This window comes from Anastrepha obliqua, chromosome 4, assembly GCF_027943255.1.
Source record: "Anastrepha obliqua isolate idAnaObli1 chromosome 4, idAnaObli1_1.0, whole genome shotgun sequence".
NCBI classification, from domain to species: domain Eukaryota; kingdom Metazoa; phylum Arthropoda; class Insecta; order Diptera; family Tephritidae; genus Anastrepha; species Anastrepha obliqua.
Window position 1 is genome coordinate 33655292 of NC_072895.1, and position 27877 is coordinate 33683168.

The window sequence follows — 27877 nt, forward strand, 5'->3', positions numbered from 1 at the left end:
AAAGAAAACAAAATATTTGGCGATAAATGCGAAAGATGCGTCTTTCAATATAGGACAGAACAGCATTGATAAGGCTTTCAATATCTTCTAAGCCAATTCACCAGCCAATTTGAAAAGGGATGTTTTCACAAGGCTGCAGAAAGCAAAAAACGCATTTTCTCATCTCCGACCTGGCTGTCCAAAAAAATCGGCGTGCATACCAAACTTTGAAGCACAAACCATTCAAAAACTGCAAGTCTTTCCAAACCGCAGCCTGAAGAACATTCTGCGCATTTGGTGGGCAGACAATTGGATATCGAACGCCGACTTACACCGAAGATGCCAACAAATACAACTCGCGCAAGAAATCAGAGAGCCATGGAGGTACGAAGATTAGCAGGCAAGCACTAGACTGGAGCCTCCCGTGGCAGACCTAGACTTGTGAACAAGGGCATTACAAGAGCTGATTTCTTTAACCCTAGAAAACTAAACCTTTTTTTTAAACGCTTAGAACTAAAGCTCGCCTATCAGGCTACTTTTTAAAAAAACAAAATTCTTCTCTAATTTTTGTTAAGTTTTTGTATTGAAAAACATTTTATTTTTTGAGAGTTGGAGTATTTAACTATAATATAAAAAAAATATTTCATCAAATTGTTTTTATGAGCCAATTATGTACTTACTAAATTAACACTTAAATTTTGTTTTTTTGCAAGGATATCATTTAGAAAAAATTTTATAATTTTTTTTTCTTTAAAACAAAAACATAAAATTCATATTTTTCTTATAGCTATTTGTACTAAGTTTCATAAAAATAAAGAATTTCAAATATATTATTAACATTTTGTTTTGTACATAAAAATTAATTCAGACCTTTTTTCTTATATCACATGTATAGCAATTTGGGGATCTATGTTCCAGGCAGTATGTTCTATTGCATTTTGCACAATAATAAACACTCATACGTTTCTTGCTTGATGGGCAGTAATTGCACATTGATCTTTTCCCTTTCTTTATTTGTGGTTCAGAGTTTTCTTGCTGCTCTTCGGAGCTATGAATGGAGTCGGTTATTGCTTCACGAACTCGTTTTTGCATAGATGGTCTTTCTTGATGTCTCATTGAGAGCCAGTCACAGCACAAATCCTTACTAAGATCCTTCATGAAATCCCTTCTGCTCATTGGCTTTATTTGTTTTTGGTCACAGTTTGAAACATAGAGAATATAACTATTCAATACTGCCATATTTATCATACCGTAAAACATATATAATGGCCAACGACTGGTTTTGCGGCTGCAGCTGGCATGACAACACATCTGATCAAAAGTGTCAACAGCACCTTTTGTTGCATTATAGGATTCAATAATTACAGGTTTTTTTGATAGTGAGTTAAGTTTGGGTTCGTCGTGCATAGTTGATATTAAAAAAACAGTTTTATGAGGCTTTGCTTTATAGCTAACAAGACTTAACTTATCATGGAAACCGAACATGGGTGTTCCAATACGACGGGATGTATTATGCTTGAACTGATCTGGAATTTCTTTTTTGTTAGTTTTGATTGTTCCAATTAAAGTTAACTTATAAGGATCCGCTAATAGCTGTTCTGCTAATGGTATGGAAGTGAACCAATTGTCTACAGTTATGTTTCTATTTGTTCCATGTATAGTTCTAGTGAGAAGCTTACAATAATAAGAACCTAACGGTTCGCCAGCTACTGTATTAAAATTTTTTCCCAAATATGGTGAAGCACCAAACATATATTTAGTTCTGACATCGCAGACTAGCACAATTTTTATTCCGTATTTAGCTGGTTTGTTTGGTATGTACATTCGGAATGGACATCGACCTCTAAATGCTAGTAGCTGTTCGTCTATTGTCACATATGACCCCGGTTTAAAGTTATCTCTACATTGCTGAATAAAAATCTCCCATATGTTTCGAATGGGAGCAAATTTATCGGTCTTTCTTCTATTTTCTCGTGTGTTCCGATTATCAAAATGATGGCAATTTATAAGAAATCTGAAACGTTCCATACTCATTGTAGCAACATTTTTAGATCCGCAGAGCAAAGGATCAAAAAGCTCTTTAGTTGACAAATGGTTGCTCTTTAGCGCACCACTTAAAACCAAAATTCCAAGAAGAGCGCGAAGTTCTTCTGTTCTAGTTAATGATGTGGTTGTGGTTTGTTTTTTGTAATTATTGGACTTAACTTTAATGTCTTCGTTGGTATAAAGAAGAATTTCTTCAATTATATTTGGTGTGAAAAATTTTTCAAAACAATCTAAAGGCTTTGTAACGTCCCTAAATTCTCTCTTTGATCCCGGTAAAATATGAACAATATTCCTCGCTGGAGTTCTACTTGAGCTTCGTTTTGTAGAAGACGGTTCAATCGACCAAATGAAATTGTCATTGTATTAAAGAGTCATTAGGTTGGTCATTACTTTGTGGTACGTCTATAGGTGAAACTGCAGCAGGAGTCAATTCTTGATTGCCTACAATTATATTTTCAACTTCATCTTCAGATTCAATTTGAAAGTTTGGATCAATTAGACTATCGTCTGAATCGAAATCCTTTTCTAAATTGTCCTCTATTTCGCTTCCATTTAGCGACAGCTCCTCCAGCCATTTTTCTATTTGGGAGTCAGAAGTACACATCTCTAAACGAAAAAGCCATTAACATTATAGCTACTGTCGAAAAAAAAGGAAATATTTGTAAATAATATGTAGTCAGAAAAATACCTTTAATACTAAACCTCGCCTCTCAGACAACACGAATTAATATATCTCCGTAACAAAAAAACTTTGCGCAATGAACGTTCGCCCACAAGCTCACACAAGAGACTACTATAATGGTTTGAAAGCTCGTGCTGCCACTTGTATTCAATCATATTGAAATACGTAAAAATGACAATCTTTGCGCCTCAGAGGCGGGGTTTAGTTTTCTAGGGTTAAGTTAAAAAATATATTTAAAGAGTTCATGGGTTAGGAGCGTAGTAATCATACGCAGGCAGCTAGTATTGCTATAAAGAACAACGTTGAACTTTGCCCACAAGTAAAAACTACAGTTCAGATTCATTTACCTCTCTTGCCGAACGATGAAGTATCCCGAATGAATCTCATCAGACAATTTAAGTAGACATTCAATATGATTAATGTTGGGACAGAAAGTGAAACCCCAGATATCGCAGTGTGTTTAGCACAGTGTAGGTAAGTTATGTAGGAAGTAAAGAGTCGCTTCTTTCTCTTCAAAGCTATGACCGTTCCTTTATTTCGAACAAGCACGCTTTGCTTTTTCACTAAAGTTCGAGGAATATGAGTATGTCGTATCAGGTCAGTCCATAAGTTCGTGCGTTTTTTAAAGGTGGTTTTAAAATTAATAAAAAAGATGTTTAAAGGATTTATTAATCAATAATATATTTTCCTTCATTATTTACAATGTCTTCCCAACGTTTAGGCAAATTTTTAAATTATTATTTGTCCTTGGAACCAAAATACGCTTCGATATCCCTTTTTATAGCTTCTTTTGAGGATAAGTTCTTGTTACTCATATGGGATTGAAGTCCACGGAAAAGGTGATAATCACAAGGTGCAATATCCGGAGAGTATGGAGGATGCGGCATTAACTCCCATCCGAGTTCTTTCAGCTTGCCTAATGTTTGCCTTGCGGTATGAGGTACGCACGAACTTAGGGACTGACCTGATATATCCTTCGTTCTTGGAGAGTACATGATTCGTGATCGCTTCTGATTCCACCTCGGCCTCGTTTACCTGTAGTTCCGTGAAGTCATACTTTGATTCTTTCGTTTGATTCGATCTTTTCATTTTAAGTTTCACTGCAAAAATTAGTATAACAGCAGCTACAGAGAAAGAGTCGATAGAAATTCTACAACCATCACAGCAGATTTCAGACTTTACAATTTCTGTGGGAGACGAGCCAGGAAACGAATATTGAGTACTGGGCTATAATGCGAGTGTTGTATCGCTAATATTTAGGAAGCATAGAAGATAAAGAAAGAGATTATCATGTAGCATTGTGCTGCAGCTCCATATAAAAAGTGGACCATAAACGAAATTGGACGGATTTCGATAAACATTTGTTCCATAATGGATTAAGTACACCAAATCCGAAAATACATTTTTTTTTCAGGGCTTTTATATTTTCAATGAATTTAAGCCTAAGAAGGATCTTAATCTTTTTTGCTTGTTCATTCCGCTCGGGAGCCTCCCCAAGACTCTGCCATTGTAAAAAATCATCCGCCGGTTCCTCCTATCGTTGGAGGCCCCTCTATTTGTGGAACAAAATCAGAACGCACACAAAAAAAAAAAAAAAGATTTTAAATGAATATTAGATTCACTCCCTCAAATTTTAGTATAATTTTTATTACAATTTTTTTTTTTTACTTTTTTTCTGGATAAGACCTAAACCTGAAGATGATCTGACGAAAATGTTTGGTTTGAAATGTGCACAACTTCAAGGGCATTTTTACTGCGCATTATTAACTCTATAAAAAAATTAGGGTTGTAGCCTTGATAATGTCTATGATAATGACATTGATATGTCTACAAAAGAACAACACAATTTTTGGATTTTTGTGCGCTAATGGATGCTTGGGAAAAGGTGTGTGTACTTCTTGTAAAATATTTCCCTCAAAATTTTTAATTTACACAGCCCAGTACCATCAATAAAATTTACAAGAGCCGCACTTGAAACCAACCAGCAGAAGATATATTCTTATACTTGTAGTATGGAGCCCTGGAGGTACTAATTCATCCACTAAAGCCGAGCAGATGAAGTAAGTGACAAAAGTATCTAGTGATGAAAATTTATTGCAGCAGAGAAAAAATTTTATATTGTAAATTGTAAATTAAGCAAACTTTCGACAACTTTTTCGGCTACCAGAAATAAGATGAACTATGCCGTTACCTCTTACGCATTTCTTATAAAGCCGCAGCTTCGTCGCGTTGTCAGGTATAAAGAAATTCGCGAAGCACCACCTAGTGCTGCCATTTTTTTGGTTTTCGAAAAATTATATAAAATTTGATAGAAAAGATCTTCGATAATAATGAGGAGATAATGAAGGCAGGCCCAATGCTCCACGAGGAGATCGGGGCAGCAGTAAGTAAGTAATGAAGGAATTGGAATTAAAAACCGTGAAGTGTGTGCCTTGAAGTGGTCAACTTTCGAAATGTATAGAAATTAATGATAAATATGTTGAAAAATATAATTAGAAGTTGTGAATTAAAAATTTGTTCGGCCTTTTCCTAATTGCGTCAAAAAGTTTAAGCGCTCAAACAAGAAGTTTGTAAACGTTTTCATTTGATATTCAGGTTTCTCTCGAGTTGCATTTACTGTATATACAGGGTGGCTGATGAAAGCCGCTACCAAAAAAAAAAATTGAATAACTTTTTTTCTTTTTAAGTTATCTGTTCCATTTTTATTTTAATTTGCAGATTGATCTTTAAAATTTATTAAAATGGATAACTGGGACACGCAAACAAGAATTTGGATAGTCCGCCGCTATCACGCACTGGAGTCCGTAGTTTTGGTACAGAGAGAGTACAGGCGGATGTTTGGCGGCGATCCCCCGAGCAGATGGACCATAATGAGACTGGTGAATAATTTTGCTGAGCAAGGAACAGTCGCAAGAAGGCCTTATCATCGAAACCCACCAGCTCGGACGGAGGAAACGATCGCTGCTGTAGCTGCAGCTATACAAAGCAATCCAAGGGTTTCAACAAGAAGCTTATCTGCTCAACTTGGTGTCAGCCGACAGTCTTTGCAAACAATAATGCACAAAGATTTAGACTTATTTCCCTACAAAATTCAAATGGTTAACAAACTGAATGCAGCAAACTTGCCGATTCGCTTGGAATTTTGCCAGAAGATCCTGCAAATGGTGGAAGAAGGCCAAAACATGTTAAACTGCTTTTTCATGTCTGATGAGGCCCATTTCGATTTAAACGGCAATGTGAACAAACAAAATTGTCGAATATGGAGTACTTCTAACCCACAGATACTCCACGAGACGGAATTGCATCCTCTTCGCGTGACAGTGTGGTGTGCGGTTTCTTCACGCTGTATTGTCGGGCCTTATTTTTTTGAAGAAAATGGTCACACCGTTACGGTTACTGGAGACCGTTATTTGAAAATGCTGAAAGAATTTTTCTATCCAGAACTACGCCGAAAGAGAATTCCTTTCAACTCTGTGTGGTTTCAACAAGATGGGGCAACGTCTCACATAGCCCAGACTGTTATGACAGAGTTGCGACGAAAATTTCCCAATAAACTGATTTCAAGAAACTCCGAATTTCGTTGGCCCCCCAGGTCGCCTGACCTTACTGCACCTGACTTTTTCTTGTGGGGTTTATGTAAACAAGAAGTTTATAAAACAAAGCCAACAAATTTGGATGAACTAAAACAATCCATTCGGGCAACAATTGCGGCTATTCCTGTCGCAACTCTCAAAGCAGCAATGAACAACTTTTTACTAAGATGCCGCACTTGTGTCAACGAGCATGGGGGGCATTTAAATTCAATTATTTTTAAAACTAGTTAAGCTACATTTAATAAAATTTAATGACCTTCAACTTGAAAAAAAAAATAATACACTAAAAAAAAAGTTATTTGAGTTGCTTAATGTAGCAAAATTCATCAGCCACCCTGTATTATTTTAGTAGGTTAGGCGACTCGTCTGAATTGTCGGATATCTGAATTTGGTATCCCCGCAAAACAAATACGACTATACAAAATGACTTTGCTCAATACCAACAGCGTCCTCGGAATTGGGAAGGACCTCTCCGAGCCATTTGATACTAAACGACGTTTCAGACAGGGTGACTCGCTGTCGTGTGACTTGCTGATGAATCTGTTGCTGGAAAAGATCGGGTAAGTCGCTGAACTTAGTCGCTCAGGAACAATTTTTTACTAGAGCGCACAATTGTTGGCGCATGCCGATGATATTGACATCATTGAAACCCAAGTGCTACTTTGGATTAAGTAGGCGATTGAGTTGTAAAGGCCTCTTTCGACAACAAAACTAACACTCTATAGCGCTCTCATCATGCCTGTCTTAAGGTATGGCGCAGAAGACCGGGCAATAACGAGGCTTCCCTTGGAGTGTTTGAGAGAAAGATTCTACGGAAGCTTTTTGGAGCTTTGCACGTTGGCAACGGCGAATAACGCAGGTGATGGAACGATGAGGTGTATGAGCTATACGACGACATAGACATAGCGCAGCAAATAAAGATCCAGCGGCGATCCGAATGGATACAAACGCTTTGGCTCGAAAAGTATTCGATGCGGTACCAGCTGGTGGTAGCAGAGGAAGAGGAAAGCCTCCTTGCGTTGGAAAGGTCAGGTGGAGAAGGACTTGGATTCACTAGGGGAGAAAAACGACTGGCGCGCTTTGTTAAACTCGACTAAAATCGCTTAAGCGGTTATCGTAGCAATCAAGAAGAAGAAGGAGGAGGTTAGGCGACTCGCCTTATAGTGCCAATAAAGGTCCACAAAATTGAAGATTCTAGTACAATGGTCTCCTGACTGAGTGCTTGAACTTGTCCAACCTCCCACAAATCTAATTTAAAATCTTAAATGTATAAGAAATAAAAAAACAGGTAGAACTGTGTAATTTTTGTGTGCTGTGGATTTTAGTGCAATAAATGTAAGTCAGCGCTGGCGATTTCGAGAAAGCCAGTTGTGTACTGTTAAGTGTAAAAAAATCTCAACGAATACTTTATCCAGTTAACGCACAGATCTACATGCATTTATTATTACTCAACGACTCAAGGCAGTTGCTATTACCGACGTCCACTGCTGCAAACCGCCAACATTTGAGAATTTCTGATATGCGACAATGTTGCTGCCTCATTTCTTGGGTTTGTTGACAATTCCAATTAGCAGCAACTTTTGACTTTTCTCGAGTCTCAGCGTGCCTCTCTCCAGTTGAAGAATGAAAGATATGAATTTATTCTCATACACTCATTGTTCAACTTACAGCGAATAGTTTGTAAGCCCAAATGTTGTATTGAAGGATTTAGTTGATGTTCAGGTGTTTCTGTGAAGGGACGCGTGCGCGCTTTGTATTGTCTTTAAGAAACTCAGTAGCAAAAAAAATTAATAATAAAAAAAATAAAAAAGTGGATAGGAAATTGAGTTCAATGTGATTATAAAATGGCATTAAAACAAATTACAGGTTTATTCATTGGAATTTATAGTTTACTATGGCATTGCAATTTGTGCGATGCTGATGCATTTTTCACAACTAATTCTTGCTACGGTGTAAGTGTTGAAAATAATAAATAAAATAAAAATTAATATAATGCTTTCTAATCAAATAACTGTTTCCTGTGGTTGAATGTAGATGTTTGCCGCCATTGCAGTGCCCTTGGAGTTGCCGAATCGCAACATCTTCGTCTCGTACAATTTCGAAGCGAACTACAATTTACCCTATACGTTCAATATACCACCAATCGCGGTGCGTAATATAGTGCTGATAACACTTTAAAACCAAATACATTATTGGTGCTGGAAATGAACATTACGCACAATTTTAAGTGTGATTTTTTTCTTGATTTCAAAATTAATTTGGCCTTCGCATTCTCATTTTAGACTGGCGTTGATTACGAAGATATATTTATTAAAGGTGATTATTCATCACGTCAAATGTCTCAGACAGAGGTTTGTGCCAATTGCACCCATTCGACCACAGCAACAACAACAAAGCCTGCAGCGAATGTAACAAGTGATGGAAGAGAAGGTGCGCAACGACGACGACGCCGAAAAAGTACGGTGAAATCATTATTAACGCGCACACATTTCTATTACATACTCAAGGATAGATTTGAGAGGTGAGTAACGCGCCATTTTGATGCATTAATTGCGTAATTTTGCACAAAAGATCTGCACAGTGTAATTAAAAGGATTAATAAATAAATAATTGGCGGGTAAACTTCTGTTAGGTGTTCGGTCGAGCTCCTCCTCGCACGCGCTACACAAATGTTCAACATTTTTTGCTGGAATGTTGCTACAACTGTCCTCTGTAGTGTCGCAGAGTTTGAGCGTGATTTGTCAATTAGCTTGTTTTTGGCATTTAAATATATCAGTCAATCGCAGGTGTGCTCTGCGATTTTCACTATAAAATATAAAAATAAATATCGAACAAAGAATTTTTTGAACGGGATTTCGTTGAAAATTTGAAAGCGAATCGTTGAAAATGTAGCAGAAAGCCTATGGCCTTTCAAAAACACGGGTCTACGAGTGGTATAATTTTGCAGAGGGCCGAAATGTCGTGGAAGATTAGCCCCGGTCTGGTCGCCCATCAACGTCAACGTCTTCAACGGATGAAAACGTCGACAAAGTCAAGGAAATGGTGCTGGAAAACCATCATTTAAATTTGAGGGAGGTAGCTTGTGACCTTAGCGTGTCTCACGAATCAATTCACAACATCTTACACCATCAATGGGTCATGAGATGAGTGGCTGCTCGACTCGTGCCAAGAGAGTTGAATTTCTTTGAAAAAATTCATCGGAAGAAGGTGTCTGAAGCCATGCTTGAGCAAGTGAATTCGAACCCAACGTTTATCCAGCGCATCATAACAGGTGATGAGTCGTGGGTTTATGAGTTTGACATGCAAACCAGTCAACAGGCGGCTGAATGGCTGAATGGCGCTATCCACATGAGTCGAAACCCCAAAAAAAAAAACACGTCAAAGTCGGTCAAAAGTGAAAGCCTTACTACTCGTTTTCTTTGATTATCTTGGTTTGGAAGTTATGCGACACATTAATTCAAGTTGTGGGAATGGAAGGGAATTTAATTGTTGTTGGCCGGAAAGGTTTTTCCAAGCACTCAGTCAATAATGCTAATTTTATTTAACGCCAAGAGTTAGCATTTAAAGGATAGAGAGGGTCAGGTGAACTGGTGATTCTATTTCTTCTAAGAAAACTTCACAGATTTTTTATGAATTTTAGCTATTTGTCGACGGAATTTGTCATCCTATAAACAAGATGTGCACAGTGGATCGTCAATGATGCCTATTGTGACTATTTCGCTAATTAACTGTCATAGTGTCATAACCAAAAAAACCAAAATGTCGAGATATTTAAATACATATACATTTTCATCTAATCAGATATTATCAATATGTTGTAATACATCATAAAAGAAGAGCATGTGGTTATTTCTGCGGCCGCCGTAGCCGAATGGGTTGGTGCGTGATTATCATTCGGGATTCACAGAGAGGTCGTTGGTTCGAATCTCGGTGAAAGCAAAATTAATAAAAACATTTTGACGTGATAACGTCTTATAATTCGATTTAACAGGCTGCACGCACGAAAAAATGTGTCGTTACCTTGCTCATTAGTGTTACCTTGCTCATTGCCGTTACCTTGAATGAACTGCAAGCGAAAGCGCGGAACGAACGACAAAGCAAACAAAGCAAACGAACGGCAACGTTCGACATCTTGCTCTCTCCTACTTAAGTGAGCGTATATGTGTATGTATATGCGCATATGTACATATATAAATTCACGTATTTGTATTTGCATATTCCTTCTTATTGATTATTATTAATTTGATTTACTTGAAGAATTTAAAATAAAACCAAGTTTGTTAATAATACCTGTTGTTTTAATGTTATTATTATTTTTGGCGTGATAACGTCTTATAATTCTATGTAGCCGGCTGCACGCACCAAAAAATGCGTCGTTACCTTGCTTGAACAGCATGTTATGTTATGATATGTTATGTTATGTTATGTTATGTTATGTTATGTTATGTTATGTTATGTTATGTTATGTTATGTTATGTTATGTTATGTTATGTTATGTTATGTTATGTTATGTTATGTTATGTTATGTTATGTTATGTTATGTTATGTTATGTTATGTTATGTTATGTTATGTTATGTTATGTTATGTTATGTTATGTTATGTTATGTTATGTTATGTTATGTTATGTTATGTTATGTTATGTTATGTTATGTTATGTTATGTTATGTTATGTTAAAGTATATTATGTTATGTTAATGTTAACTCATTCTCTATATCCATACAAAATATCTATCAAACAAATAAAATTAAAATTTTCTTTTGAAAAATGCAACCATTCAATCAGTATTTTCTTATGACGTTATCACGTTAAACTATCGTCAGTAAACCGACTTTACAGACAACCTCTTTTTCTAATAGCGGTCGCCCCTCGGCAGGCAATGGCAAACCTCCGAGTGTATTTCTGCCATGAAAAAGCTCCTCATAAAAATATCTGCCGTTCGGAGTCGGCTTGAAACTGTAGGTCCCTCCATTTGTGGAACAACATCAAGACGCACACCACACATAGGAGGAGGAGCTCGGCCAAAGACCTAACAGAAGTGTACGCGCCAATTATTTATTTATTTTTTATCTAAAACACTTTTTTTTGGATTATTAGACTATTGACATAAATGAGCGCTATGTCGTCCTTACGGACTGTGCTCCGTAATTAGTCTTATTAGGGCTCGCAGTTCACTACTACTAGGTCTGACAAGGCCTTCAGAGCAGCTTATCTATCACTACAGACACTGATTTCTCGCTACCTTTCGTCTATTATCTAGTCTGCTACTTTACCTTGGCATCAACCTTAATAAAACGTTCACTTGGAGTTCTCATCTTGAGAAATTTACTGCAAAAGCCACAAGAGCATTCTTGCATTACCTGCCCAAGGCTTTTTGGAAAAACATGGGGACTCAGTCCCAGAAAGACTTACTGGACACTCACTACAATTGTTAAGCCTATAGTCACTTACGCTGCCCTAGCATGGCTGCCTAAAGTTAAGCAACGAAATGCGGTAAATGATCCCAATACACTGTACTGCCTCATCTGTGTCCGCTTTCATTTTTAATTGAAAAAGAAGCGTCGTTTGAGAGTTGCTTAAGATTAAAAGACATCTGCGGTCAAAAAAGTGAAGGCATTTAAAGATTTTAGAAAACTTGCGACAAAATCCTATTATTTACAGGGTGGATAAAATATTTCCCAAAATCATTATCTTCAGCAGCGTTCAAGTTCTTATTAATAAACTTGGAAAAATAATTCTATTACCTTCAAACCCGGATGCCAGATAGATCGAAATTAGAAGATGGCAGAACACGGGCGGGCATCAATGGACTTAAATTCAAAGAACCGATTCCAATGGGTCTCAATGCAACTATCTTCCAGGCAGAAATACATGCCATTGAGAGATATGTGTAAGGGAATGTCTCCGTAGAAAAATGAGAGGAACCCCCATTTACATACTTTCAGATAGTGAGGCGGCTTTGAAAGCTCTTCTATCAACTACAATCACCTCAAAAATGGTACATGACTGCCTGAATGTTCTTAATATGCTAGGGAACTTCAACACATTATTTTTAGGCTGGACCCCTGGACACAAGGGATATGAAATAGCAGACCATCTAGCTAAAAAAGGGGCAAAAATGCTTCTAATTGTTCTTGAGCCTTTCTGTTACAAAACGCAACATCAACGAACTTCTCGGAATGTGGGAGGAGAAGAAGTTCGTTGAACACTGGCGTAATTCTAAGGGTCAGCGCCAAGCGAAACAATTCTTAACGTCAGACAGAGGAATTTCTGATAAACTACTTTCACTCAGAAGAGTAGACTTAAAACTTTTAACTGGTTACTTTACAGACCACTGTAGCCTGAGATACCCCTTAAATAAAATTGAGACCATCATCTGCCGATTCTGTGTACAAATGGGCACTGAAAATTCAGAACACACCCTTTGTAAATGTTCTGCACTAGGCTGGTGCAAGTGCATGCATCCAAAATATGGTCGGATGAAAGCATGCCTGCCGATTGGAATTTATGCAGCTGCCCGTCCTATCGTAGCGCGGAAGTTTGGACGATGACAACATCCGATAAGGCGTCCCTTGGAGTGTTTGAGAGAAAGATTTTGCGGAAGATTTTTGCACCTTTGCACTTTGACGACGGCGACTTTCGCATGCGATGGAACAATGAGCTGTGTGATCTCGAAGGGGCACCGAAGAAATCCGATACTCAACTACAACAATCATGGGATCAAGACGCATGTCGAACCTTTGATGATATGTCTAAAGTGTTGGATGTTGACAGATCAATCGTCGGTAAACATTTGCACGCCATGGGAATGGTCCAGAAAGCAGATAACTGGATGGGTCACCACGACCACGCTTACAGGACAATATCCTTTTCATGAAATTTTCCATAATCGAATTGCAAAGTGGCTGCCCTATGTGCTCAATAGCCTCACGAATTCCAACTTTGAGGTCTTGAATCGACAGTGGGCTGTTGGCGTAGACCTTCTCTTTCATGTGACCTCAAAGAAAAAAGTCACAAGGTGTTAAATCACAAGATCTCGGTGGCCAATTGTGATCACCTCTTCGAGAGATAATATGGTCCGGAAACTTTTACCGTAAGAGATCAATGGTTTCGTTGCTTGTGGAACACGTAGCGCCGTTTTGTTGAAAATAAATGTTGTCCAGATCAATACCATCAAATTCCGTAAAAAATGATTAACCAAGAGATGATTAACCTCTCGCTAGCGCAATCCATTCACCTGTAACACCTGTTATTGGAAAACCCTTTATTTATTACTCTTGTAAATAAATAAATAAATAAATAAATAAAAAAATTAATAGAGGAAAAGTTGACTTTTGGTTACATAACTTTAATTGTTATTTTTTGTCCAAACTTTGAGCTCGATGGCCATCTTACGGTATATTTGAAATGGAATAGGCAAAGCAACACCCTTTGCTCGTTGTTTACCAGCACTACTATTTATTTGAACGCAACTGTCTATTACTCTAATTATTGACGCACGAAGAAGTGGCTATTGCTTTTGATAGTGTTGTTGCAGTTCCGCGTATACTGAATTCTACTTACATATATACGATAAAAAAATCACAAAAAACGCGTTCGCTGCGTAAATCTTTCGTCTTGCCGTTGTCAGTTGATTTGAAGAGACTAATTAAATTATTCACACATATGTACATACATACATACGTATGCAAACGTGTTCTGTTTGAATTCCATAAGCATAACTATATCAACAAATTTGATTGAAAACCAAAGAAAGTGCGAAACAAGTGATGCTTGAAAAGGGACAGAAGTTTTCACACAAAACATGATTTTATTGTTGTTGTCAAAGAAAATTACTTGCATTGTTACGAAAATAGATACGTCACAAAAACGCGCATTATACACTTTACACTTCCCCTTTTGGGTTTATAGTGGCAGATATGGGGACCTAGTAAAATTTGGAAGAAATTAAAATAAGGAAGGAAAAAGCTTAGAAAAATTGAATATTGAGAAAAGGCCTCTTCGTGTCGCCAAGTGTTGGCAAGTGGCGGATTGATGAAGCAACTGGTATAAATAAACAAATTTTTCGTCAAGTGAGCAGGGCCCAGACATAACGAGCAGAGAAGTGGCGCGGCGAAAGCGTCTAAGATAACTATTTTTAAACCAGGAAACGTTTACTACTTTTAATGAAAAAGAGCGTTTGCGATAAAGAGGGAAAAATCAAAAATTTTTTTTTCAACCGAAGTAATAATTGTAACAATACGAGTTATCGACATTTTCCGGACTACTGCGACTTCAAAAGATATCCGCTTTTCAAATTGCTATAGGAATTCGTTAACTGCAATTAATACTTAGCAGCATCACAATTTTTGCACATAGCGGAGGGAAAAATGGGGAAAATTATACGAGGTCTGTTAGAAAAGTATCCGACTTTGTTTTTTATTTCTAACACCTGACAAATTTGAATTACGCATGCTTGCATAAGCAGACCTGTAACCTTCCTGCACATGCGTGAATTTTTCCCGCCAGTCGCTAGCGTCAGTTGCTGTGAAGCAGTGTGAACGGTATTTAGTGCTCTCGTCGGGTTTTGAATACGTCTTGGTGACGTGGAATGCTTCAACTGTGACGACTGCATTTTGGTTTCCGGGTCATACCCGTACACCCAGAACTCCTCACCAGTGATAATGGTATTCATGAAGTCAGGATCACTGTTTATGGAGTCCAGCATGTCCTATGAGACTTCAGCACGAAGTTCTTTTTGCTCCGCCGTCAGCAGCTTCGGCACAAATTTAGCCGCTACTCTTTTCATGGCCAAATCTTCGGTCACAATGGAGTGATCCGCAAAAGTGCTGATATCTATCTCTTCTGCAATTTCTCGGATAGTCACACGACGGTCCCGCATCTCTACAGCGTTCACTTTGGCAATGACATGCTCATTTCGGCATGTTGATGACCGACCAGAGCGTGGCTCGCCGTTTTTAAACCGATGCCAAAATTTGATGCAGTAACGCTGCTCCAATCGTTTCGTCATTTTGCTTGTATTCAAAAACGGACGAGATCACTAAATACCATGTTACGTTCACACTGCTTGACAGCAACTGACGCTAGCGACAGGCGTTTTCACGACAGTTGGTTCTACGTTAACGAAACGATTCGGATTTATATCCGGCCAAGGACTGTCACTCCAGCAGCATTCCCCGTATATAAGTATGGGGAATGTTTATGCTGCTACAACAACAACAACAACAAAGGCGGGGAAAACATTCAGTCGGTGCATAGTATGGATAATACGGCGGATGCTCCCATTCGAGCTCTTGTAGTACGGCTTGACGATTTGTGCAACATGGGGCCTGGCATTATCGTAAAGGTCTTTTCAGTCAGATAGTCTCATTCAAGCAGTGTAACAGGGCAATGTAGAACTCCTTGTTAATCGTGGCATTCTTTTCGAGTATTTCCCAGTCCCACCAAACACTTATCATGATTTTCTTTGGATGAAGTTCCGGCTTGACTCTCGACTTTGGCGTATCTCCTGGAGCCACTCACTCCTTTCTTTGCTTCATATTGGTGTATGGGCTGCATTCCTCATCTCCAGTGACGATTCGGTACGAAAAGCGCTGTTTATGACCGCGTGTTGCTCAATGGCGGGCGAGATGCTGAGAAGCAATTCGAAGGCGACTTTCTTTGCTTTTTTCGTTGAGCTCGTGAGGCACCCAGGCTCCAAATTTTTCGGTAAATCTTTCTGAATGAAAGTGATTGGGAATCGTTTTATGATTGCAATTCATTTATTCCGTCAATTCACGACTGGTTTGGCGACCGTTCATCCGCTCCTTGAAAAGTGATTTAATACGTTCTACATCGAATTTAGGAGACCTTCCGCTACGGGACGTGTCATCGTCGTCAAAATCGCCATTTTTGAACTTTGCAAACCGTACTGTAGTTTCGCCTATAACACCTTCCTCATACACGTCGCGAATGTATCGGGCTGCTTTGGCAGCTTTTTGACCTCGATGAAAAGCAAAGAAGAGCAGGTGCCAAAAATGTTGATTTTTGCCGTTTGGGTATTCCATTTCTAAGCTTCAAAAGTAATTAAAAATTAAATAGCTCAAAAATACAATTAACATAGTTTTGTAGAGCAGAAAGAGTTCCATCGAATGAATACTTAGCCTTTGCCAAACAGCAAATAAATCATTGTAAAATAAAATCTATATATAATATATAATATAAAAATTAAGCCGAAAAAAGTGTGCGTTTGTCCGGGGTAATCTCAGCAATGCGTGTAAGGAAAACAATGAAAGTTTCACACATTGTTGGTGTTGCTTTGGCAAAGGTTTCTGTGAAGTTTGGTTGAAATCCGATAACGCGCGTGTGTGCGGTGCGTCGGTTAAGTGAGTGTGTTTTTGCTATTTGCCGCACGTATTTTTTGTACCGCGGTATTTTCGCAAGCTTGTCTTTGCAAGCGCGTAGTTCTAGTTGTATTCGTCGCATCGGTGCACGCTAGAGCTTTTTGGAAAGCTCTCTTCACGTGCTAACACGTGTTTGATTAATTGTTGTTTGCTTTTAGTCGTTCGTGAGTTATAGCGTCGCAAACATGGAGCAAAATAAAGAGAAAATACGGCATATTTTACAGTACTACTACGATAAAGGCAAAAATGCATCTCATGCTGCCAATAAAATTTGTGCAGTTTATGGACCCGATACAGTTTCCATTTCCACCGCACAACGATGGTTTCAACGTTTTCGTTCTGGTGCAGAGGTGATCGAAGATGCGCCACGGTCCGGAAGGCCTGTCGTCGAAAATTGCGATAAAATCGCTGAATTGATCGAAAGAGACCGGCATAGTAGCAGCCGTAGCATCGGCCAAGAGCTGGGCATGAGTCATCAAACCGTTATAAACCATTTGAAGAAGCTTGGATTCAAAAAGAAGCTCGATGTATGGGTGCCACACGACTTGACGCAAAAAAACATTTTTGCCCGTATGGATGCATGTGAATCGCTTCTGATTCGCAACAAATTCGACCCGTTTTTGAAGCGGATGGTGACTGGCGATGAAAAGTGGGTCACTTACGACAACGTGAAGCGCAATCGGTGGTGGTCGAAAAGCGGTGAAGCTGCCCAGACGGTGGCCAAGCCTGGATTGACGGCCAGGAAGGTTCTTCTGTGTGTTTGGTAGGATTGGCAGGGAATCATCCACTATGAGCTGCTCCCTATGGCCAAACGCTCATTCCGGACCTGTACTGCCAACAACTGGACCGCTTGAATGCAGCACTCATGCAGAAGAGGCCATCTTTGATCAACAGAGGCCGAATTGTCTTCCATCAGGACAACGCCAGGCCACACACATCTTTGGTGACGCGCCAGAAGCTCCGTATAGTCCGGATCTCGCACCAAGTGATTACCACCTATTTGTGTCCATGGCGAACGAGCTTGGTAGTCGGAAGTTGTCCACAAGAGAGTCCTGTGAAAATTGGCTCTCCGAGTTTTTTGACAATAGGGAAGCGAGCTTCTATAAGGGGGACATTATGAAGTTGGCATCTCGTTGGGAACTCGTCATCGAACAAAACGGCGCATATTTGACTTAAATCGCATTATTATAACCAATTTTATGAACAATTGAAAATTCAATAAAAATACCGCAAGACTTTTTTGACAACCTTTATATATATATTTTTCCACGGCGAAGGTTAGTATAATATGCTTATTGATTCCACTCGCCACCAGGTGGCGCTGCCGAAGGCCAAAACGAGGACCCGGGTAACCCTAGGATGTGTTTTTACATTGTGGGTATCAAATTAAAGCTACTGATGAGTGCTTTAATACAGAGTATTTTACAGATCTCTGGGTGACCAGGGTCTCGAGATATAGCCGAAAAGGTGGTCCAAGGTACGCTTGGATGTGTTTGTACAGTATGGGTATCAGATGGAAGCTGTTGATGGAAGCTTTTAAGTGAAGCAATTTTTACTGCCCGTTTGCGGGATAAAGAAAGGAGATGGAGCTGGAGATGGAAGAGGAAAAGGAATAGCTACAGGAAGAGAAAGAGGAAGAGAAAGAAAAAGAAAAAGAGAAAGAGGAAGACCACTTATTATTAAAAATTCAAAAAAAAATTCTAAAAAAATTTTAAAATCTTACATATACGCTTATTATATAAACGTTAATCTGAAGTCAGTTATAGTGAAAAATTCATTGTATCATTGCCGGCATGATTGGTGATCGTTTCCTTAATTTTTTGCAGAAAGGTTATGCTAATATGAGATATTACCTATATCATTCATATATTTACGTGTTACCTGTGTACTCACAAACATACGGTTGAAGCAAATATATGTCAGTTTTTTTACTTCGCCTGAAAAAGTTTGTATAAATTTAAGAAGAGTAAATAGAACTTATTTTATATCAGACTTCACGCAAAAAAGTCATTTGCACCTGAACACATAGCTGGGTTAAAGCGGGGGGGAATAGAACAGTTCTCTTCTCCTTCTCCGCTTTTTCGCACACGTAATTGTATGGGATGAGTGCACGATGGCACATAAGAAGTCACTGGAAGCGCTTGATAGGACATTACGAGATTTACGTAGTAAAAATGAAATGTTTGGTCGTGCCTTAGTGCTGCTGGCAGGTGATTTTAGACAAACACTGCCTGTTATTCCTCGAGCAACTGTAGCAGATGAATTGGCTGCATGTTTGAAATCATCATATTTGTAGAGACATGTTCAAACACTCAAACTAACTACAAATGCACGTGTTCTAATGCAAAATGATCCATCAACTGCTGAATTTTCACAGCAATTATTGGATATTGGAAATGGCAAAGTTCCTGTCGATAATTTAATTGGCTTAATAACTTTACAACCAAACTTTTGTCAAATAAGTCAAACGAAAGAACAGTTAATTCAAAGTATTTTCCCAAATTTGCCTCAAAATTACAAAAATCATGATTGGCTTAGTGAACGAGCCATCATGGCTGGCGAAAATAAAGATGTGAATGAAATGAATGCGGCTATTTTGGCTAACAAACCAAGTCCAGAACAAACATATCGATCCGTTGACACTGTTGCAAATCAAGATCATATTGTAAATTATCCCACTGAATTTTTGAATTCCCTTGATTTACCTGGATTACCGCCACACATGCTAAACTTGAATCATTGAAGCAACAATTTTGAATGGGAAATACTCTGGTGAAGACGTTTTAATACCGCGAATACCAATGATACCATCGGATATGCCGTTTGAATTCAAACGTCTTCAATTTCCTGTTCGCCTTGCATTCGCGATTACTATTAATAAGTCACAAGGCCAAACTTTCCAATTTGTGGTATTGATTTAGAATACCCATGTTTTTCTCATGGCCAACTTTATGTTTCATGCTCAAGAGTTGGAAAGCCATCGGTATTGTTCATTTATTCAACAACGCATGGAAAAACGAAAAATATTGTATACCAAAGAGCATTACAATAAAAAAAGTACAATAATAAAGTAAATCACATCGAACGTTTTTTAATTGCTACTACTATTCAAAACTTCTTTCATTACTATTCATGCGCGAGAATTTTTATAAAAAACACACAGTATTTTTCGGCTTAATTTTATTAATTAATCTAGATTTTTTTAAAGACGACCAACGGAACGGGCGGGTTTTCGCTAGTAAAATATAAAAACAGTTCATAGTCCCCAAGCCAATAGAATATCTATTTGGAAGTCTCAAGAGCAATACAAAGTTACGCCGCACAAGTTTGGGGTTTTCATCTCTTTGATGAAGTAGATAAAACTCAGTTGTACGAGGGGTGCCTTTTATATGTCGGGATTTGGCAACCCTGGTGTTGCAATCTGGCAACTGACAGCTGTATCGCAAAGTTCGACATTTTTTGGCTTTTACGTACTCAGAACGTTTTGAAATACCAGCTCTATTTGTGTTGTTTACAGTAACTTAAAAGATTCATCTCGGTCCAAAAATGGAATTAAATCGTAAATATTTTCGAGCGGTTATTTTTTACAACTTTCGACGTGGATTAATTTAGCAACATTACATGGATGAACTTAATTCATTTTTTGGCGATGGAGCTCCATCAAGGACCAGTGTTTATCGATGGTATGGTGAATTCAATCGTGGTCGTAGTTCACTCCAAGACGAATTTCGTGAAGGTCGTCCAAAACCAGTTGTTGTTCCGAAAACCATTGATGCTGTGCGCGAACTGATATTGCAAGATCGTCATGTGACCTATCGTGAGATTGAGACAATCTTAGGCATTAGTGGGACCAGCATACATTCAATATTGCATAAACATTTGACTGTCAAGAAAAATTGTTAGCGTTGGATCTCACACAATTTGTCAATCGCTCAAAAAAAGGCTTGGGTCGATTGGTCGAAGGAAATGCTCAAAAAATACGATCGCGGGGCTTCGAAACACGTCTATGACATCGTGACAGGTGATGAATCATGGATTTACGCGTATGAGCCCGAAAGTAAACAGCAGTCGACTGTATGGGTGTTTCAATATGAGCCAAATTCAACAAAAGTTGTTCGCGCACGAAACTCTTCCAAGCAAATGGTCGCCTGTTTTTTCGGAAAAACTGGACATGTCGCAACCGTACCACTAGAACAACGCAGAACAGTAAATTCTGAGTGGTACACAACCATTTGTTTGCCAGTTGTCTTCCAAGAAATTAGGAAAACGAATCGCCAAAGACGGATCACTCTTCACCAGAACAATGCGAGCTCTCACACATCGGCTCAAACAACTGCATTTTTGAGCACCCAAAACATCGAATTAATGGGTCATCCGCCGTATAGTTCTGACTTGGCACCGACTGACTTCTTTTTCTTCCCGTACGTAAAAAACAAACTGAGAGGTCAACGTTTTTCGACACCTGAAGAAGCGGTTGCGGCATTCAGAATGTATGTTTTGGAGGTACCTCATTCAGAGTGGCAAAAGTGCTTCGACAATTGGTTCAAACGCATGCAAAAGTGTATAGATCTTCATGGAGAATATTTTGAAAAACAATAAAGTGATTTTCGATGATTAAAATTTGTTTTTGTTCTCTAATCCCGAAATATAAAAGGCACCCCTCGTATTAAAAGAATTTCGAATTTACCTACATTAACACCGTCTTATTGTGTCCTTTCAAAAAGAATTTCGTGTTTTAATTTTACACTGCTTTTTGATAGGGAAAATACCATTCAAGCGAAGCAATGGCATGAAAAGTGTTATGAGGACTCCGCTTCATCAGAAACAACAATAAACCAATGCTTTGCTGACTTCAAACGTGGTCGTAGAGACACCGATGATGCACGAAGCAGTGGACGTCCAAATGAGGCGGTAACACCAGAAAACATCAAAAAATTCACAAAATCGTTATGAATGATCGAAAAGTGAAGTTGCGTGAGTTAGCTGCAATCGTGAAGATATCAAAAGAACGTGTTGGCTTTAAATTGCATGAGCTTTTGACTATGAGAAAGCTCTGTTGAAAGCGGGTGCCGCGTTTGCTCCCTATTGATCAAAAACAAAAACGTGTTGATGATTCTGAGTAATTCGAATTGCTCGCACATCCACCGTGTTCGGCAGATTTGGCTTCCAGCGACTACTGGCTGTTCGCAGATCAAGAAACAATGCTAGCCGATAAGAAATTTTGCTGGAATGAAGAGGTTATTCCTCGTTATTATCCGTTTACAAAAGTGGTATTGAAATGTTAGAGTGGCGCTGGGACATGTTTTGACGACCTGTGAATGAGTGAGAGTATTTTTACTTATGGATCTGTACCATGGTAACAACAGTGGTTTGTTTATGAAAAAAACTGAGATTGGGTTGGTGGTACAGGAAAAAATTTCAACACAACTTTCACCCATGTTGCTTCGTTACCGTCTAAACAACGAATGACGAGTGTGTGAAGAGATGTGAAATGAGCGGGCAGAATTCCGCTGCCGAATCCTTGGTGACGTGGCAGACAAAGTTACTCTCACAATTTTGTTTTTTGCCATTTATCATCAAACATTTATTTTGCCAGAAAACTTATACTGTAGGGAGCAAAAGTGTTTCCATAGTTGACATTCTCAACTTTGTGGGCCAATAAAATGCAAACGAATGAAGCAAATCAAAAAAACTTTTTGTTCTAATAATATGCCTTTAAACCTCAACAAATTGCCGTATATGATAAAAATAAAACAGAATCAGTAAAATATTAAAAAAAAAAAACCAAAACAACTCCCATGTGTACAATTTTGCACCTTCCGTTATTCTTACTTTTGTTTGATTTCTTAATTCTCTTTTCAGCAATAGGCATGCAGTTTTACCGTTATATGTATTCGAAGCAGATTTGTTGATTTTAGCAATTAGTCTATAAAGTACCGCGAAAAAATGAAGAAGCTTTCGTCTGATGTCGAAAATAGTATTATTAGCCTAACTGAAAGTGGCTGTTCGACTCGTGCTATTGCAGATCAGCTTAAGATTTCCCATTCAGCGGTGTCCAAGGTCCAAAAAAGACGAAATGTTGCACCCAAAAACATTATTAAAGGCCGTAAACGCCTCTTAAAAGATTCTGACGCCAGACTAATGATGTCGAAAATGAGATCTGATAAGTTCCTAACACCAAAGAAGGCATCTATGGACATAGGAAAAGACCTGAGTCGGTGGACAGCTAGAAGAGCACTGGCTAAGATTGGATATGTGGCAAGTGTGAAAAAAAATAAACCAGCTCTATCCAAGAAGAATGTCAAAGCTCGATAGAAATTTGCTCGGGAACACAGAAACTGGACTCTAGATGACTGGAAACGTGTTATCTGGTCAGACGAATCCGAGTTCAACCGTTTTCAGTCGGATGGCAAGCAATACTATTGGCATAGACCGGGCGACAAGCTTCAAAAACACCATGTGAAGCAAACCGTCAAGCATGGAGGAGGCAATGTCAAAGTTTGGGGATGCTTTACTTGGTGACACATTGGACCATTACAAAAAATTGATGGTATAATGTTAAAAGAAGACTACCTCAATATTTTGCAAACCCAACTATCAAATTTTCTGGACAAGTGTGCATATCCCGAAGAGGAAATTACTTTTCAACAAGATGGGGACCCGAAGCATACTGCCAAAATTGTCCGCGAATGGTTAAAAAGCCAAAATTTTAAGTTGATGGAGTGGCCAGCTCAAAGTCCCGACCTCAATCCGATTGAGAACCTGTGGTCAATCGTGAAGCGACGGCTCGGGGAATATCAATCAGCGCCATCCAACCTAGACGATCTTTGGAAGCGTGTAGAACTGGAGTGGAACCGAATTCCAAAAGAAACCATAGAGAAGTTGGCCGAGAGTATGCCAAACCGAATAAAAGGTGTAATAGCTAATAAGGGTCTGTGGACAAAATATTAATTTCATATCACTGCATTGATAGTAAAGTAGTTAAAGCTCTACCTGAGAAAGCTATTGAATTCCTTACAATAATCTACAATGCCATTCTCAATGTAAATCACTACCCAACACAATGGAAATGTGCTGTTGTTGTTATGGCGCCAAAACCAAATAAACCCGAAAACTTTCTTAAGTCTTACCGCCCCATTAGTTTGCTTGTAACGTTCTCGAAAATATTCGAACGAATATTTTTGAAGAGAATGTTACCAGTAGTTGGGGACCACAACATCATTCCCGAACATCAGTTTGGGTTCAGGGCAAGACATGGCACACCAGAACAATGCCACAGGGTTGTAAATGTAATTAGGGATGCACTAGAAAGGAAGCAATACTGTTCTGCAGTTTTTTTAGATGTTTAACAGGCATTCGACAGAGTATGGCATGTGGGACTTCTATACAAAATTAAAAAACTCCTGCCAGCACATTTCTATTTGATCCTTAAATCCTATCTGAGTGAAAGGCACTTTTATGTTAGACACCGAGATGCGTCTTCAGAAATATACAATATTAGCGCTGGTGTGCCCCAGGGTAGTGTGTTGGGCCCCGTCCTATTCACAATGTTTACTTCCGACATGCCAATAACAGAAGAAGTGGAAGTGGCTACTTACGCTGACGATACAGCCTTCATAGCTTCTAGCGATTCACCTGCAACAGCATCCTCTTTGCTGCAAAACCAATTAAATATATTAGAAATTTGGCTTGATAAATGGAGGATCAAAGTTAACTCCGACAAGTCTACCCATGTCATCTTTACGTTAAGAAAAGATAACTGCCCTAGAATATTTTTAAATAATGCTGTAATACCAATGAATACCAAGGTGACATATTTAGGAATGCATTTAGATCGACGCCTTACTTGGAAATCCCATATTAAGGCCAAACAAGAGCAGCTTAAAAATAAAACCAAGCGAATGCACTGGCTGCTTGGTCGTAAATCTCAGCTTAGTTTTGAAAACAAAATAAGACTATATAAAGCTATTTTAAAGCCTGTATGGACCTACGGTATACAGCTTTGGGGAACTGGTAGCAAATCGAATATAGAAATCCTGCAACGCTACCAATCAAAAACTTTGCGTGCACTTGTTAACGCCCCTTGGTTTGTCACAAATGAAGCAATACACAAGGACTTAGATATCCCATTTGTAAAGAGTGAAATTCCAAACTTTTCTAACAGATATCTTGCACGGCTGTCAAACCATGTAAATACGAATGCTATATGCTTATTAGACTCAAGTAATGAAACAATACGACTGAAGCGTAATCATATCTTAGACTTGCCATTTCTCTAATTTTGCTGAATTAAATTATTTATAAAATACATAAGTTCCTATATGAAGATAAGCAACTCATTAGTACAATTGAAATTTAATACATTTAAGATCAAATATTAGAACAAATATCGTAATTTTATAAGTAGTTTTGCATTTGTGCAAATACTACCGCTGCTATTAGATTATAAGACCTAATTTGCTGAATATCATTATATTAAGATAGATTGCAAATAAAATATATTACTTACACAAAAATATCATATTTCATTTTGTTCACTAAAGGTGCAAAATTGTACACATGTGAGTTGTTTTGGTTTTTTTTTTGTTTGAATATTTTGCTCATTCTGTTTTGTTTTTATCATATACGGCAATTTGTTAAGAATTAAAGACATATTATTAGAACAAAAGGTTTTTTTGATTTGCTTCATTCGTTTGCATTTTATTGGCCCACAAAGTTGAGAATGTCAACTATGGAAACACTTTTGCTCCCTACTATATCTTATAAACGTCTGGTGGTCTACCTTGCGATTGAGACATGCTGGAGTATTAGTTGGAAAATGGATCTGTTGATTGGTGCAAGGAGATATTGACCAAATTCTGTAATGACAAAGCAATCCTTCCAAAAAGGCAGGCCTAGAACGAGCGGGAATCTGCACCGAAGCTAGTACCTTCTGACGGCTTCAAGATGGAATCGGGAGTCGGAGCAGGGATTTTCCCTAAATTAACGGGCTTGGCAGCTAGACGGCTAAGGTCACTGGCTGCTCCTCTCTTCGACGGCCTAGGACAGTGCGCCAACCTTAATCCCATCAACCTTCTCCATTACATCAACAGCTGTGGTTGTCTGTAGAAATCTTCCCGTTCGATGCCTCATACTGGTATCAAAACGGCGATGTAGTACTACTTGGGGAGTGTCAGAGTGTTACTTGAATCATTTCACTCATCTACCTACCAGCCACCATATCAAAAGACGTGCATAAAAACGCGACTAGTAACGAATTAGATATGAACCCAAAACTATAGATCTATATGGATATTTCAAGGTGATCCAAACCCAACAGGAGTTGTTCGCCCGTGAAGCACTTCGGAATATGTCACCTCAGCGTCATTAGAATATATAGAGCAGTGTTCTGGGAATAATGAAAAATCCGTTGGATCATTTTTCATCACCACAATGCCAAGAAGTCAGTTTTTCAGTATTCAAAAATTCGGTCGGAAGTCCTGCTTTGGCAGCCAGTAATTTCTCCTTATTCGCGCAGTCCAAAAATAAAATGCAAGTTCACGTTTTATGGCGACTGAAGAAGCGGTTGATGCGTTTGCACCAATTCTTTGGTTCCAATAGTGAACTTCATGGATATTATTTCGAAAACCGATAAGGCATTTTGGAACTTGAAGTATAAATACTTATAATTGAAAATTTAAGTATCAACCCCCGCATGAACTATATTTTGCTCTATCGCTTACATTCACACTAGGAATGCTCGATGAACATCGATGTTCGATGATCATCGATGTTGAAAGCAAAAACATCGATGTTTTAACATCGATGTTGCTATACGAAAAATATCGTAACATCGATGTTAACGGAATCGATCATCGAATATCGATGTTAACTTACATCCACAGTATCAAGCGAGTAGAGCGAGTGCGCACTGCGCACGGGTTGTTCCCTTCCTTCATTGACGTTCTTCGTCGTCTCGCTCGCGCTCACGCTCTCTGAGAGAGAACAGAAAACAGAGAGAGAGCCTCTTTTCTGTTCGTTTCGTTTTCGTTTGTTGTTTGTTGATAAATATTTATGTTGTGCGTGCGTTGGCTGTCATAATTTACTCATTTGATCTCATCCAGTGTCTGATCTCAAACAAGATCCTGTCCAAGTTTGGAATAATGCCATCGCTTCCACTTATCCGAAATTTAAAAAAAAGCAGTGAAATATTTGAGTACTATCGCTACATCAACGCCATCCGAAAGACTGTTTTCAAAAGCTGGCTCTCCTCTTTACCAGCAAAGAAATATATTGAAGGGTTCTTCTCTATCAAAATTTCTTTTCCTTCAGTCAGTGGATAAAAAATATAGGAATTTGTAATAATTTGATCTTCTGTTTCTTAATAAATTTCGAACGATTTTACTGTATTTATGTTATTTTTAGTTGTGTATCTTTTTGATCTTATTTGTGTTTTATATATACCTTTTAAGTTTGTTTAAACTTTAGCCAACATCGATGTTTAGTTTTCGACAAATATCGAACATCGATGTTGGGCTTTCGATTATGACATCGATGTTTTTCTAACATCGATCATCCCTAATTCACACCACTTAAATTTTCTAACCAGAAACTAAGACTTGCTTCTCAGCATTTAATTTAATTTTTCTTATGTAAATCCAACTTTTCATTTTTTAATTGCAGAAGCGGCTACAGCGGCGAACCCTGTCTGCTGCGTTTGATTTGCGAGACGAATTCCTCTGGACTCGGTGAAGTTAACGGCGTTCTGGGCACATTAGTGCATATAATTTTTTCGTAAGAGGCCTTAGTTCAAATGGAAATTCTTTATTATTATTAAATTTTGTCAAAATTTTCAGTCCAAGCACATCGGCAAACGAAAATCTGCCACATTCTTACTATCAAGCCGAGATGGACGGCGCTCATGGGATGTGCGAACACTACGCGACCGAATGCGAAGAGAACCCATTAGACCTGATTTCAGCGCCGCTTGGTGATATTATCGATGATTTAATGGGCGATAAATAGAGTGAAGATTGTAAAGAATTAAATATAAATAAATACTGAAAAAACGAGCGCAAAATTATCGAAAAAAAGTCATGGCTTTTGCATCATGATAATGCACCTGCTCACTCATTTTTGCTTGTGAGAGATTATTTGGCGAAAGACAACGCACAAAAGAAGAAGTTGTGAATATAAAATCTGTTTGGCCTTTTCCCA

At 38.4% G+C, this 27877-nt stretch overlaps 1 protein-coding gene across 1 annotated transcript; it reads left to right on the forward strand.

Moving 5' to 3' along the window:
- Positions 1-8144: 8144 nt before the first annotated feature.
- On the forward strand, positions 8145-27685 carry LOC129245653 (uncharacterized). Its single transcript, XM_054883961.1, has 5 exons — positions 8145-8252; positions 8335-8448; positions 8583-8821; positions 27344-27454; positions 27517-27685. The coding sequence occupies exons 1-5, from the start codon at positions 8145-8147 to the stop codon at positions 27683-27685; spliced, it is 741 nt and encodes a 246-aa protein (XP_054739936.1).
- The last annotated feature ends 192 nt before the right edge of the window (positions 27686-27877 follow it).